Source organism: Mytilus trossulus, chromosome 14 (genome assembly GCF_036588685.1).
Source record: "Mytilus trossulus isolate FHL-02 chromosome 14, PNRI_Mtr1.1.1.hap1, whole genome shotgun sequence".
NCBI classification, from domain to species: Eukaryota; Metazoa; Mollusca; class Bivalvia; order Mytilida; family Mytilidae; genus Mytilus; species Mytilus trossulus.
Window position 1 is genome coordinate 67210915 of NC_086386.1, and position 17226 is coordinate 67228140.

Sequence of the window (17226 nt, forward strand, 5' to 3'; positions counted from 1 at the left end):
TTCATCAGCTCTAACTCTAAATATAGACAATTTTATGTTAAGGGGTCTTGAAATCTTTTGACAGCTTCTGAAATGCTTATTTTCAACCTTTTTCAGCTGGAAAGGGGTATAAAAAAGAATGGGAAGTAACACACTGTCCACACTAGGGACTTTATTCGTGGACAACGAAATTCAAAGGACAATAACTGTGTACTCAGACCTAAAAGGATAGAAAAAAATGACCAATCCTAATAAAACTTGCTATGATCTAAGCTTAACCCTTTCCTCCATAATGACGCTTTTTGACGCCACCCCCTTTACTCCATAATGACGCCTTTTGACGCCTGCGTAGTACCTCAGTTGAAACGCTTTGACTACGAAATGTCTGCATCAGACTTGGAAAAAATTGTATCCAATATGAAAAGGATATTCATGAGAATATCTGACTTCAATTTTATTTATGAAATGTTTGTTTTCACAATGCATTTATACTTTAAACCTGATGATTTATTTTTAATTGGAAAAATCCTCTGCGAATCTAGTACATAAAAAAATATATTCCATGGAGGAAAGGGTTAATACATTATGAGTCTGCTTACAAAGTTTCATGGCAATAGCATTTATATTATAGACAGTATGACAAATTCTATATTCAACATTGCGTGTTAAAATTTGATGTTAAAATTGAAAAATTTCAACTATCAACATTTGGGGCTTTAATAATCAAAATATTGCTTTAAATGCCTTAATATATAATGAACCATGTATTAAAAGCAAAAGAATACTCATTTGATCTTGACTTAGCATAATTACTCAAAAGTAAAATTTATGAGCCTGTGACTAAAAATGGAGGCTTTCCAATGAAGGGTGGCCTTACATGAAGATGTAATATTTTCTAGCAATTTAAAATTTTTGAAGTTTTTTGGTTATAAATAATCCTTACATATGTATTTAATGTACTTTAAGGGCATCTAATACAGTTTTTCAATTTTTATAGTTTTAAAATATGTTGTAGGCCTTGGAGAGTTATAAAATAAAACATAGGTCACCATGCTTGTTTTCCAGAAAATTGAGGCTGAAAATTGGGATTTGTGCAATTTTGTAAAAAAAAGTAGGCAATGTTATAAAATTTTTGGAGCATATATTCTGCGTTGTAAATTATTAAGCTGTGAAAAGTGACAATAAGTAAAAAAAATAATCCCTACATGAATGACTAAAATTATTCAAGCCTTGCTTGACCTTGCAGACCAGATGCTGAAAGTGGTATTTTTTTAATCCAAAAAATATGGAAAAAAGTGTTTCTGAAAATGTCATTTTTATCATTTTTCTGCATAAACTGCATTTTGTCATGCTTTCTCCAAATCTAAAAAAAAAATTATGTCACCGTGCTGGATTCTATGATAAACACGATTTATCCTAAAAATTGCATCCCCCCTTTGTAACTTCAACGTTAGCGCTAAAGTGCACGACGTCCCTGGCAGACTTTTTCGACAATATCGCTGCAAATTACCAGAGACATTTTTCAGATGCTTAAGAGCTACCTACATGACCTATGAATAAGTAATATTGTTTTTGGAAAAAAATCCTGTGAATCATAAAAACATCTCTTTGTTTGTGGTCTAAGTGAGAAATATCTCAAGAAAAGTGATTACGGACTGTTGAAAATTTTTACGGCTCTTAAAATTAAAGACTCAGCAATTTAGAACTTGACTTAAAGGTACATGTACTGTATTACACTCATGTATTAACATATGTTTAGTTTATACCATATGTTGACCTCTAGATATAAAAAAGAAGATGTGGTATGATTGCCAATGAGACAACTATCCACAAAAGACCAAAATGACACAAACATTAACAACTATAGGTCACCGATCGGCCTTCAACAATGAGCAAAGCCCATACCACATAGTCAGCTATAAAAGGACCCAATAAGACAATGTAAAACAATTCAAACGAGAAAACTAACGGCCTTATTTATGTTAAAAAATGAATGAAAAACAAACATGTAACACATAAACAAACGACAACCACTGAATTACAGGCTCCTGACTTGGGACAGATGTTTGTTTTTTGGGGTTTTTTTTTTCGTTTTTTTTTTTGGTGGCCTGCTGTTTCATTACAATACTCCTTAAAATTCCTCTATTCACGTTTATAATGCGGCGTAAAGCAACGAACAATAAATCAATCTATTCACATTTTAATCACTTTTTAGAATTTCACATTAATTCATAAAATTAAACTTTTATTTGGGTCAATGATTACAATTGAATAAAATTGGGAGGCATTAAAATTCACAGTTTTTATAGCTGACTATGCAGTATGGGCTATTCTCATTGTTGAAGACCGTGTGGTGACCTATAATTGTTAATTTTTGTGTCTCTTGTGGAGAGTTACATTTCATTGGCGATTATACCACATCTTTTTCCTTGTTGTTGTCAGAAAACAAAACAAAATCTTATAAAGGAGAATCTTCAATATGCTAAAGGATGATTTTGTCCAGACAGTGAAACTATACCATAATTATTTCAATTTTGATTTGGCAAAAACAGTTGAATTAATAGCGAGAGGACTGGACATATTATGCGTAATTTCATTGGAAATTATAACTATATATTTTTTTTTCACCACAGTGAGATGCATGTTCATTCCTCTGTCTGTCCTTCAAGTCCTTATGGTTAATTAGATTTTCAGTCAAGTGTACAATTCTTGTCAAATTTCTATTAAACTGATATTGTATGGTCACGTTCGAAAATGAGTGCATATCAACTATCCTTTAAAAAAAACTGCACCCCTGGTTTGTTTACTCAAAACGTTCTCCAAAAAAAATACAGATCATTTGACTATCATGAAAAAAACAAACATGACATAAGGATAATATGCTGTACTATGTTTACGACAGACAGACAGAAGCCAAAATACCATAATACGTCCTGTCAAAATTTGTGCATGCAATATTTGCCACTGGACATTAAGCATCCAACAATTAATCAATTTATAGGACATAGTCTTGGTATTAAGCTGGCATTTAAGGTAGCCCCTTCCTCATATCAAAAAAGAAAATTGACATGCATTATATTAGTAACACCAAAAGGGCCAGTCATCTTGAGACTGTAACTATACGATATTTTGTTGAAGATCTCACAGAAACAGTAATGTACGTGTTTTATTTCTTATGATTTTATTAGACTGTTATCCTGTCAGAATCAAATGCACTTAAACTTTAATTAATATTAAGTTGGATGCAGGAGAATCAGAAATTGGAGCATCAAAAAATCCACATTACGTTTCTAATTACGGAAAATTACACGCATTATGTCCCGAAAAAAGTGACATTTTGCAGGAATTTAAACGCTTAACGTTGCGCCAAGAGTTAACACCCGTTGAAACTCTATCGGATGCCCTTAAATGGAAAGAAAAATTACAAATAGTATATCATATTAGTTTAAAAGGGTCTTAGGCCAAGTAAGACTGAAAATAATTTAGGGTCACTTTAGGCCGTAGCACATATTTCATTTAAAAATGCATACTGAAGCTATAGGAAATAAAAATTTGTGTCTTTTGTATCATTTCTATGATACAAAAGATATGATCAGGACTCTTGAATTCAACTTTTTTGCAGACAGAATGGCATTTTTGTTGCAATAGGCTTATTTGAAGCACTTGCTATCCTATGTACAGAAAAAAAGAAAGATATATATTAAGTGAAATGAAACAGGTACAAAAGACTAATTAGTGAAACCTTTATAAAGGACTTCAACTTTTATGTACCAAGCTCCTCACATTTAACTTGATCCAAACAGGGCGTTAGACGAGGGTCATTTATACAACACATTTTGATGATATCTATGATGAGTTTATTTGCACACCTTATCTGAGATAATACATCTTTCCTGTAAATTCTGAGTTTATAAATGAGTTATACAACTGGATTAAATTATAGAAACACAAATATTGACACATAAAAACCTGTCAGATAGAAAGTCAGAATGCCACTTATGCATTAAAATTGAAAAAGAATTGAAAGCTCATTTAAATATCATATATTTACATACATCCAGGAACAAAATATTATTTTGAAACTAGACGAGTCACAGCCACACCAATGGCCCTGTCTCTAACATGATGGTAGTCTCACATCTCAAAATCTGAGGCGTATAGAAAACAAGCCGCTTTCAAGAGCCTGAATCGCTCACCTTCAAGATGATGAATAAACCAAAAACTGCAAAATTTCCTTAAGATTACCAATTTAGTGGCAGCAACCCAACAATTTGGGTTGTTACATTCATCTAATAATTTCAGGGCTGATAGAACTTGACCTAATTAAAACTATTATCCCATGTCAGATTTGCTCTGAATGCTTTGGTTTTTGAGATATAAGCCAAAAACTGCATTTTACCCCTATGTTCTATTTTTTGCCATGGCAGCCATGTTTTTTGAAGAAACAAAAAATAAAACATAAATTTATTCAAGATACCCTAAGGATTATTCAGCTCAAATTTGGTTGGAATTGGTTCAGTAGTTTTAGAGGAGAAGATTTTTTAATAAAGTAAGAAAACATGATAAACAAATTGTGTAAAATTGTCCTTAAAGGGCAATAACTCTTAACCATTTTGGTCATATAAACTTATTTGTAGATCTTACTTTGCTGAACATATTTGCTGTTTACAGCTTATCTTTATCATTAAAACTATACAAGATAATAACAAAAAAACTGCAAAATCAATGGGTTGTTCGATTCACCTGAAAATTTCAGAACTGATAGATCTTTACCAATTGAACACTTTAACCCCATGTTAGAATTGCCCTAACTGCTTTGGTTTTTGAAAAATAAGCCACAAACTACATTTTACCCTATCTTCTATTTTTAGCCATGGCTGCCATGTTTTTTGACGAAACAGGAAATAAAACACAAACTTTATTCTAAATACCCTAAGGATCACTCAGCATACGTTTGGTGGTTTAGTAGTTTCAGAGGAGAGGATGTTTGAAATAGTTTACTCCAGATGGACGACAATGGACGCCAAGTGATGGCTAAAGCTCACAGTTCCTTTGGAATATTGAGATAAAAAGTCTGAATAACTGTGATTTTCAACAATTTTAAAGTTGTAAACCCTTAATTTTGGCAAGAATTAGTGGAGCTGATCAAAACTTTAACTTCATCTGTAACTAATCATGGTTAGCTAACGTACCAAAAATCAGCCTAATATCTGAAAGCATTTAGAAAAAAGTCAGTATAACTGTGATTTTCAACAATGTAGCCAATCATTTAGGTAAAAAATAGCAGAGCAGAATGAAACTTAAACTTCATCTGTACTCATCATAGTTACATGTAATCACATACAAAAAATTAGATAAAAACTCGTCTAATGGTTTGTTGCTGAATGACAGATTTATGGAATTACGGACAAGGGTTAAACTATATAACTTATTCGCCATAATGGGCCATAAAACTGAATTTTTCAGATTTTTTTTCTGCAAATACATGAAAATGGATATCATACTAAACTCCACAATATATAAATAAACTAAAACTAATATTCAGTCACTTATTTCAAGATGAAAAGTTTTTCAAGTTGGTGCATATTATGAGGATTTTTGTTGATTCATTTTAACAAACACTGACAAATTATATCCTAATAAGGATAATAAACAGCTGTGCCATGATGGCATGATAAGCCTGTCGTCTTGTGTGAAAGTTTTATGCAACAATCATAAATAGTTTCTGTGAAAGTTTTAAGCAATAACCATATATTGTTTTTTAAATACAGCGGGACAAATGACCCCCCCCCCAAAAAAAAACAACGGACAGACAGACAGACAGACACCAGACATTTGTATAACATAATACATCCTTTCAAAATTTTGACGGGCTTATAAAAATAGAGATTTATGTTAAAACTAGATGTGTCAAAGTGACAGGAATGGCCCTGTCTCAAAAAGTTGAAAAATCTGCAATTTCAATAACACATGTGGACACAAACATGATGGTTGTCTCACATATCAAAAATCAGCTGAAAATGTGGAGACATGTAGAAAAAAAGTCTGTATAACTATGATTTTCAACAATTTTCAAAGCCCTTAATTTTGGCAAAAAACTAATGGAGCATAACAAAACTTAAACTTGATCTGTAAATCATCATGGTTAACTCACATACCAAAAATCAGCCAACCAACTAAAAGAGTTTAGAAAAAGTCTGTATAACTGTGATTTTCAACAATTTATCAAAGTCTAAAGCCCGTAACTTTGGCAAAAATTAGTGGAGCAGAACAAAACTTGAACTTGATCTGTAACTCATCATGATTAACTCACACACTAAAACTCAGCACAATATCTGTAGGCGTTTAGAAAAAAAACTCTGTTTAATGATTTGTTGAATGACACAATTACGGAATTATGGAATTTTGGACAAGGGTAAAACTATATGGCACCAACAACTTAATGCGGGGCCATAAAAATTACAATTTTGTTTTTATTTCAACCACATTTAGGCTTAGGAAATAGAGCATTGGTTAAGACAAACTATATGTCAGAGAGATCATTTGTTACATCAAATAAAGGGACATTACTGAACTTGGCGCAATTTAAAAAAAAAAAATTTATGAGGTCATAAGAAGAATGCTTAAATGTAAATTTTCAAGCAAAAATGTCTATTTCCTACCTTTGATAAAGCGTTATAACATTGTGATTGTGGCCATTAAATAAAAACTTAATTGAACTAGGGGCAATATTAGGGCCTTGTCATTCACACTTCTTTAACCAAAGTTTGATATAGGAAACATACATGAAGACTATCAAGGGGAGACAATTAGAATTTTCTTAAGGTCAAACCAGTATTGTGTATCCAAATGAAATAATCTCACTATAATAAGTTGACATCATTTTTATTCAAATTTTTCATTTTAGACGGTGTATTTGTTTCTGAAGTTGTATAATAATTTTGATAATCTACTTGGGAATGTTTTTATCTTTTTGTACTGATAAATATAAGTGTTTAAAACAACGGAGAAAGTGGTTCGACTTTGCTTACTATACAGTATGATGTATGGGTAAACTTTACCTCTTAAATATACGGGGATAGCTTGGATTCTGTAACTATTTGGTTCACCACATGAGTCCAGTTTATCAGGTACCACTTCTATCACCATCTTTTCTACACAAAAATATACATTATTAGTGTTTATGAGGTTGTTTAAAAATATTTCTTTTGAGTGCAGCGTTTAGCTTGCCGGCGATTTACTACAGATAAAATATTCTTCTTCAATTAACAGGGCACACACTAAAATGCCAATATTGTTCCTTAAAATTTAGTCATATGAATAGATTTATCTCTAAATTCTAGTGTTCTAATGTTTAAAAAATATAATTTGACTTAAAAAATATCAGTTGCACAACCTAAACATGTTTGCTGAGCAATGTGAGGAAGGGGAATTAACTGTTTTCATTGACCCCCATAAAAGAAGAAAAGTTTTAAGAATATAGTATTACATACCTGTCAAATTCTGAAAATGAAATGCATTGAAGAAGAAAATCTCGGGTCATGACACAGACAAATTTTCACATTTTAAAATGAACAGTTTTCAAAATATGTATTTACTTAAAACATTTAAGTGACAACAAAAAGGGGAGTAATTCCAATTTGAAATACACAAATTATTACTGAACTTAGGATCAAGGTCAGATGAAACCTGCCAGGATGACATGTTCCCCTTAAAATCATTTCATACTCCACATATAGTATAAATAGATATAACTCAAGAACCCAGACAGTGACACCACCCACATACAACACTACATATAGTATAAATAGAAATAACTCAAGAACCCAGACAGTGACACCACCCACATACAAACTTGATATGTGTTAGGTCGTATTAAGGTAACACGATACCGAATGACGTTACGCCACGAGTTATCGTTCCTGACGTTATTGAATAACGTTCACATATGCAAGCCAATGCATCAGGTTTTGCAATCACAAAGTGATACAATTATAATAAAAAATATTGGGTTTTTAGGTGACATTTTTATAGTAACTTTTTTCTGGATACTTGATGGAGTAAAGGAAAAAAGTGCCGGAACGGAATCGATTATTTACTGTACGGAGTTTGACGAATGTCCTGACAACCTGACAATGTTCTGACAGAAATGAAAATGCTAAATACTTTTTTTTATTATTGGAAGGATTAACTTGAAATTTTGAACCAAGCAAGATGAGAACTTATATTTAATAAATAAAAGGAAAAAATGAAAAACATATTTATAAGAGTTAGAAAACTTGCCCTGACCAAATTGACTTTGAAACTTCTTATATTATCTTATATCCTGACAGCTATGAACCAGCGATTTTGTTTTATTATTAACAGGATAGACAAACTCAATACCATGGCAGATTAAAACATTAAATACAATAATACAAGGGGGAAAAAAAAAGAAAACTTGACCTGACCATCTATATCTTTCCCGTGACTAATGTCCTGACCGATGTAAATTGTTTACAACTTTTTTCTTCTTTGAAGGATCGACTTCAAATTTGATGTCAAGGAAGATTGTGACATAAAATATAGAGATATAATAAACGGATCATTTAGAAAGTGTTAATTAAAGAGTAAGAAAACTTGACCTTACCAAATTCGACTCTGCCCAGATTTATGGCCTGACCGATGAAGAAAATGTTAGTAACTTTTTTTGTTATTGCTCATTGTTAATCTTTAAAAATGAATTACTTTACTTTTAAATATTCTGTTTCTTTAAAATTTAACCATCTGAACGATTTAATAACATATAATAGTTTTATCAGAAGTCTTTATTGTTGGTATATGTTTGCAATAAATACTTTTTAATGATGAACGCCGTATTCCCATGAAATTTTGTTTTGAAAGTAGAAATCTAATCTATAGAAACTTAGGATGATGTGTAAAAAAACACGGGGAATTGTTGGTACATCTATTAATTCGTGTTAAAATGGTCGTCAAAAACACCACTCGGGCAAAATGGAAAAAGGAAATTTATCTGGATGAGAATACGGATAGAATTAGGCGATAATGCACAATACAAGCAGACTTTACAACTCATACAAAATAGTTTGTTTGTATGGAATTTTAAGAAAGTGGTTTACTCGGTTATTTTGCCGAATATCTTTCTCTATGTTCCAGTATAAAAAGTCTTTGAAATTCATTGTTCTGCACAGCGTAAATCCGATATAGTTTCGGAAATATTTTGAAAATAAAGTGCTAGATTTGTAATCATATAGACAAAGTCTACACGGGATAGACAGAAACATCAGAAAGAAGCCTGAAAAAGTTAACGTAGGCTGAGAAATACATGGGAACTTGATTCGGTAACAATAAAATGAAAAAAGCAGGTCCCGTTACAGTCTGACTAAACCACCCCCAAGTTGCCGCTTGCGCATATAAACGCAAGTTGATAGTCGGGACTGGCTATAGTCATACTGGTTTCGTTACAAATTTTTCTCTCCATATTTACAATCAAACGACTGACTAATTATTATTCAAACGGAAAAAAGAGACTGAAATAGCAAGATCTTGAAATCCTTGAGATTTTATTTTCGTGTTAACTACGCTTGCATGGGTATTTGGCGGTAGTGTGTTTTTTTGTTGTTGTATGATTTGAGGTGGAAATAATGTACATGTACAAGTTCGGAGACAACACGACTGAAAGATAATTAACATAGTTGCCTTTTTAGGCCCTGAGGGAAATATTGCTCACATACTTAGGCAGCAACCATTTGATTTTCGGGGGGGGGGGGGGGGGGGGGTGGCTATAGATTTTTTTCTGGACAAACTTTTGATTCGCGAAAGACAATCTATTTTTTGGGCGACAAGTCGAAAACAATTTTTTTCTTTTAATTTTAGCATTACATATAGTTGCAGCTGAGGGTGAAACAACTCAGGGTCAAAAACTGGAAACAAACTTTGTTTTCCAAAAAAATCCATAAATATATGATATAAAAAAAAAATCATATACATGTATGTAATATTGTAATACTAGTATAAAATGTATTAGCATGAGCTTTAGAAACAAGATGGAAGGCGAGACTCTCCGAGCTTTCCACTTGTTTCGTAGCGAGTGCAAAAACCTTTTATAATTCTGACAATGTCTATTGCGCATAAAAGTTTTATATTTTCTTTATATCCTACAATTTACTCCCTAAGGCCTAGGGTGAATAGGGATAAAAAAAATATGGTTACTTGGTCTTCTTCCGACCGGCAGTAAAATGCTTCCAAAGTGAGGTGTCCATTTGGCTGTGCGGGATGGATTATTTATTGTTAACTGCGTCTTGAACATGCATAAAATATTTGCCACTGGACGTAAAAATACCAGCAATCAATCCTACAATTCAAAATCGCCACTTAAAACTAATATAGAGCACACAACCTCATATTGTTTCATCCGTGTAAATTCGACCGTCCCACACTTGATAGTCTTTTTGCTTCAGGTTTAATTTTTGTACCTGTTTTTTAAAGGTGCGCATATCGTCTGGATTTTCTTATTTTTTTTTGTTCATGACAGGTTGCTTGATTAGACATTTTGATAAATTATAAAGGCCCGCAGAGTACAGACTCCGGGTAACATCTCCTACATGTGGAATTTCAAGCTTGAGTTGTTATGTTTCGCAGTTTGTTTTACTAATAAAGAATGCATATATGATCTCAAGATTTGTTTTATAAAATAATTTTCCACAAATGACAGACTGTTGCACAAATAGTGAAATTTGGCATACAGTTTGCAATGTTTGTCCGACTTGCTGAGCAAGCAACTCACACGTTTACACCACGCAAAGTACACTATACTAACGTACAAATGTACGTAGCAAGTCAAGAATATAAGTTTTGAATTTTTCTTTGAGTTTTGTTATTTTATTTATCATGCATGAACTATTTGCCACTGAACGTTAACAACAATCAAAAACAGAGCAATTATATCACTGTTAACTGAATCAAATTTTTAAAGTACTATTTTTCTGCATGGATGAAGCAATTACATCACCATTGTCATAAAGGATGGAGTTAAAAACTCAGTAATTCAAATGAATCACACGTAAAACGTTTCATATTATTTTAACTCGAATTTTACAAAAATATGTAGTATGCTCGTTAGGTGTAAAAATCAGACGACATTAATGTTAAATGCATGCATGTTAGTGAAATTTCTATGTGCAGGACGATATAAATTATATCGGTATAATCTCATATCACTAGGAAATTAACGGAAACCTGACAGGGGAAACGAAAATAAAATAAACACCCTTCAGATCCCGACACATTTTGTGTAAATCCATTTCTCATATGTCTGAGGAGAATAACGTTACATTCCGTATTCAATAACGTCACACGTTTTCGGTCAAATTCTAAGGGTATCAATCAATTTTGAAGCCATTTATCTCAAAAACAAGGATGGTGACATATGATATTCTATACATGTATGAATTCAGTTTGTAATTCTGAATATTATGTTAGTTTTTTGTTGTTCTCCGTATATAAGAACATGGCCATCCATTGGAAAATCTAAAAAGGTTAGCCGAAAAACAGGCATTTCCCCTATATACCTAAGTAGATTTGTCGCCAAAATCGACGTTTTCCAACGAAAATACCAAGAAAACAAAAATGGTGACCCCCATTTTTTATTACATATTTCGATGTAACTCGGTGCAAAGAACGCGTATGCCAAAAAGTTTTGAAATCGGGAGATATGCCATTCGGTATCGTGTTACCTTAAATAAGCATGGTATGTAAGTTTTATAACGTTAGGTTGAGGCAAACTAAAATTACAGTACAGATAACAATTTCAGGATGTATATACAGACATTCAAATGTAAGTACAGACAGACAAAGATAATCCTTAGTCCCCCTTCATCCTTAATAAAAAGGGTAAAAAACATCAATAACCTTTTCAAGGTTTCAAGTTATTTTTGGGTCCCTTTAAAGCTTGCTGTTTGGTGTGAGTCAAGGCTCTGTGTTAAAGGCTGTACCTACACCTATAGTGTATTTCTTTTATAAACTGTTTGTTGTCTCATTGGCACTCATTCCACACCTTCCTGTATAATTTAATTTCAATAATTATTTCAGTGTATCTACACCTACAGTCGTCAAACACAAACAAAGGGTGTTTTCTGGCTTCTTGAATGTAAATTGTAATAAAATTTGATAAAAAGATTTTTTTAGGTGCAACAGGTGAGTTTTTATGCTTATTATTGTAGAAATTAATATGTTCGCAATAAAATCAGCAATTTGTTCATTTGTAAAGGGGCATAACCCTAGAACGGTGCTTGTAAGCACTGCATGGTAAGATTGCTTTAATTTAACAATAGGAAGTAAAATTGAATATTGCATTGTATTTGTAAGCTTTTGTTGTAGTTTTATATTCAACAACCATTACCAACAAAGAAAGATAACTTCAATTTGCTAAGAGACTTTAAAATATTTATAGAAGTGGAGGGTTAAAATTACTTTAAGTTATCAGTGGAAGGCAAAATTAAACATTGCATTATATAAAGCATTGATTGTAGTTGGTTCAATTCATTTATCTAGAACAGTAAAAGTGATGCTACCAATGTTCTAACTTGATCTGTATTTAGTGGTAATAAGCATTGTGTATAAGTTTCATAATATTTGGTTGAGGCAAACTAAAGTTAGAGAACTGAAACCAACTTTGGGATGTATGTACGTATGCACAGACGGACAAGGGTAAAACTTAATGTCCCCTCCACTACGGCGGGCACATAAAAAACAATACCCCACAATTTTAGTCTACACAAATATTACCTGATAAATATCTACAAGACTTCTCCTCCTCCAAACGTCTCCAACAAAAGGTACAGCTGAAGTCACTCCTAAAATATATAATCAAACATTGAGTGGATTGTTACATATATATGTGGTATGAGAGCCAATGAGACCACTCTATGTCCAAGTCACAATGTCTACGAGTTAACAATTACAAGTCATTATATGGTCACAACACCTAAAACAGATACATGTACTTCATATTTTGTTGTTGTTTTGTTTCCTAGCAGTAACTTGTATGCTTATATGGGTTCATTAAACTAATCATCTTTAGTCTTTATTATTGGAAAGATATCCTAATGAGGATTTTATTTTATTAAAAAAATCCTATGCGAATCAAGTATGCCAAAATAATATTTCAATGGAGGAAAGGGTAAAATAAACTTATTCTAAAAGGTTACCAATTCAACACTGTAATATGATCATTGAATATTGTTTTTATTGGTATAAATATTGATTTTATCAGTAAATTAAGAGCAAACTAAGTATTACTATTATGTTATTTTTTAATTAGGTGTTAGTGGCTTTGAACTAGCTGTCAGTTAACTGTGAGTACTCTCAGATCTGTATCTAGTGTCTTTTTGTTATTGACTTTTTGTACCCGTCCATGTCCACTTGTATGTTTATCCATCTGAGCGTTAATTTTTTATTTTTTATGATTAGGTCTAGTTTTTCACCTGCATAATAGATCGTCGTGATGTTGTACTGTTATACCATTGTCCCTTGTATAGAAGAGGGTTGGGATCTTGCTAGCATATTTAACCCTGCCACACTCTGTCTGTTTCAAGTCAGGATCCTGTAATTCAGTGGTTTGTCGTTTGTTTATGCGTTGCAGATTTGTTTTCTGTTAATTTGTTATACATAAATGATCCTGCTAGTTTTCTCGTTTGAATTGTTTTACATTGGCATTTAAGGCATTTTATAGCTGACTATGCAGTTAAAGGCTTTGCTCATTGTTGAAGGCTGTATGATGACCTATAGTTGTTAATTTCTGTGCCATTTTGGTCACTTGTGGAGAGTTGACTCATTGGCAATCATATCACATCTTTTTTTTTTTATTCTTGTACATGGTCAAATGTATTCTTTCTGATTAACATTTCAATAGATTTGAATACTGTATACATGGTATATGATTCTTAACAGGATTTCAAATTTCCCCATATTTTTTCATAATGAGATTTTATACTAATGAAGGAAAGTTTTGGTTCAGATTTAGAATTTAGTGTGTTTGAGTTTATTATTAAGATTGAGTGTAAAATTTCAAAAACTATTATGAAAAATAAGCAAAAATATTCATTTTCTATTCATTAAACTTCTGGTTTTCATATAAAACATTTAATCTATCATACTTATATCCAAAGTTTTATTTTATCTATTATACTAAAACCCAAAGTTATATTTTATAAATTATACTGATATCCAAATTTTTATTCTATCTATTATACTAATACCAAAAGTTTTATTTTATATTTACATTACCTTATTGTTTGTGTTTCAGATGCACCAGTGACATGAACTCTGATAAATTGGTTTCCATGATGACCTTCACATTCTTCATCAGGACATCTATATTTAGTACTCTGACTAAAACAAAAACTTTTAGATTGATTTTTAGTTGCATTTGACATACATGACAAACGACAAATATTAAAGAACTGTAAATTCAGAATTTATTGACAGGGAGAAGATTTTTATAAAGTGAATGAAATGACTCAAAAAGTCACTATGGTCTATGTGATCAATGCAAAATATGACCTCTATAAATACTTATATTATTTCTATGATCTCCATTTTCATTCTTATTGGCAAGTCAAGATCACCTGATCACCTTTATTTGTAGGTAGAAAAGGACCCTGAGACACATCTCTTCCTTTGATGAGGGTGGTTAAAATAATGCATACAAAGTATACAAAATCGAAGAATGACTATTTTCTCAACAACGAAAAATTAAAAGTGATAAGTTTTCTCCCCAAAACATAGTTCCCTTTCTTAGATTTTTTATTATCGTCAAACTCATATATGGCTTTGATGAGTGAAACCATTCATTCAAATTCACAGTGCATTGGTAATAAACATCTTTATTCTAAAAACCAGATGTTGGCATGATACGGGTTATGTTCTTGTATGTTTTATGTTGGTATGATTCTAAACCCCTAAAAGGAGGGATTGTGCTTGATTTTCATATGATGAGGACAATCTTTTAATCAGTTTAATTGAGGTCTGCAGCTGGTATGTCAATAACTGCTAATTTATGTATCTTTGTCATTTTGCATTGTTTCTTTTGTTTAATACACTATTCTGACATGGGACGCCGACTTCTTTTATACTTAGTTTTACTGTTGGTACTGCTGTATGTTTCTTTATTCCACATAAGCTATTGGTATAGGGGGAGGGGTTGAGATCTCACAAAACATGTTTAACCCAGCTGCATTTTTGCGCCTGTCCTAAGTGAGGAGCCTCTGTAAGTCTTGTAGGTTTTTTTTAATTTTTTCATGTTTTGGAGTTAAGTATGATGTCCATTTTCAATAGACTAGTATACATTTTTATTTAGGGGACAGCTGGGTGTGAGATTTTCCTGCTGCATTATCAGCTGTTATCTGCTCTTTGGTCCAGTTGTTGTTTCTTTGACATATTCCCCATTTCCATTCTTAATATCATGAAGGTTGAACAAGTTAGTTGTTGTTAAAAATAATGTAATCACAGACTGTATGTACTGGTAAGACTTAACTGAAAAAAAAGAAGATTTTTTAAAAAGTAAACAGAAGACAATGAATGCCAGGTGATGAGGAAAATAGTTTCAAAAGATTGCTCTAGAAAACTAGAATCTGTCCCAAGTTGAATCAAATTCCATAAATATGATAAAGTTCGACACAATTATTGATGTCTTAAAAAAAAATTAAACACAGACTGAATCTGAATGTTGTCACCACAATGGAATTTAGGACCTCTTTGTCTACTCACACAAATAACCAATCCACAGATTTATAAAATTGCTGTTAATGGAAACCTTAAAATTGTCAATCTTTTGGTTTTTTGGAGAGTTTTTTAGTTGGTGTCTATTTGATGCATAACCCATATCTCAAAAAAAAGATAATATTTGATATTTGACTTACGTATATTTAGATGGCGCTGTCATGCCTATTACAATTCCAGTAAATTGAACAAAGCCATGTATTGAAGATAGTCTACTCAGATCTGTACTACTCTGTATTGTATTACTGTAAAACAAAATCAGAAATAAAAGGGAGAGATCCGTTTGCGCCAAAAATGCGTCCTTGCGGCCACAACTTTTTTCTCAAATGCTATGTTTGCGCCACATGTTTTAAAATTACATGGTATCATTTGCGCCAAAAATAAAACATACAATTGCGCCAATCAGAAGAAAAATGACTTCCCTACTACTTTATTGGGACTTGGAACAGGCAGTTTACATGGCAAATGGTTTTTTTTTCTGAAACATATCTTCTTCTTACTGCTGCTGCATTGGTAATTCCCAATTTAAAGTATGTTGTAGCTTGTAACTTTACTTTATTGTCCAAAAACACAAACATTGAAGGTTGACATGCATAATAAAGTTCATAATAATTCCTAATAATAATCAAGCCCATACGCATGTTTGGAACAAAGCACTGTGTCATCAACAAAGCAATAATTTTTATTCTCTCTCTGTACATCGACTGTCTAATGAATTTTAAGTCCTTTCTCTCCAGATGCTCATCTTTATTGTGAAATATATATTACTTTTTCAGCCAAAAATAAAAATAAATATATATAAATCATTAATATTTATGAGAGATATGTGTACAGGTAAATTGGTGCAAATGAGTTCCAAATATTGGTGCAATTGGTACATTTGGAAAACAAAATTTGGCGCAAATGATACCCCTAAAAAACAGTCATTGGCGCAATTAAGAACTAATGACAAATGAAACAAAACAATAAACTTAAAGCATCTGTTCAATGTCACAGTTTTTTTTTGCAAAGCTGATTATGGTTGTTTGCCTTTCTTACAATACAAACTTCTAAAATGACCAGCAGTAACCGTGTGCAAATCAAGTTTATAAATTAAAAAGCATTTTTATAGCAAGAGTTTTTAGACTAAATATATATATATCCTTGATTTATCAATTATTCTGTGTGCAATATGTATTTTTTGTTCTCATCGCTGTCATTGCTCATTTTAAAAAGGGCATACGATACAGTTACAGGGGAGGTAATGACATTGCTAACGGAAATTGTTACTTTCGCGACATCAAACTATGACTAATTGGGAAAAGATTCAGTTGTTTTACAGATTTTTATCATTCAAACTTATTTAACTTGAAAACGAGTTCATAGACACTTCTTTTTTAAAATGCCATGTGGTTTGATTACGCGAGAAGATTATGTGTGCCAATTTTCATGAAAACATAAATAGTGCAATATCTTTAAATTTGATTA

At 32.0% G+C, this 17226-nt stretch overlaps 1 protein-coding gene across 11 annotated transcripts in view; it reads right to left on the reverse strand.

Annotated features, from left to right (window-relative positions):
- LOC134695895 (minichromosome maintenance domain-containing protein 2-like) overlaps positions 1 to 17226 on the reverse strand; it is a 116205-nt gene that overhangs the window by 69179 nt on the left and 29800 nt on the right. For 10 of the 11 annotated variants that reach the window (XM_063557370.1, XM_063557373.1, XM_063557376.1 and 7 more), the window contains 4 exons: positions 15900 to 16004; positions 14266 to 14370; positions 12766 to 12833; positions 7041 to 7133 (listed from right to left, as the gene is read on the reverse strand). In XM_063557370.1, coding sequence (XP_063413440.1) covers positions 7041 to 7133; positions 12766 to 12833; positions 14266 to 14370; positions 15900 to 16004 — 371 coding nt within the window. The remainder of the gene's footprint in view (positions 1 to 7040; positions 7134 to 12765; positions 12834 to 14265; positions 14371 to 15899; positions 16005 to 17226) is intronic. The other variant, XM_063557377.1, reaches the window with a different exon arrangement.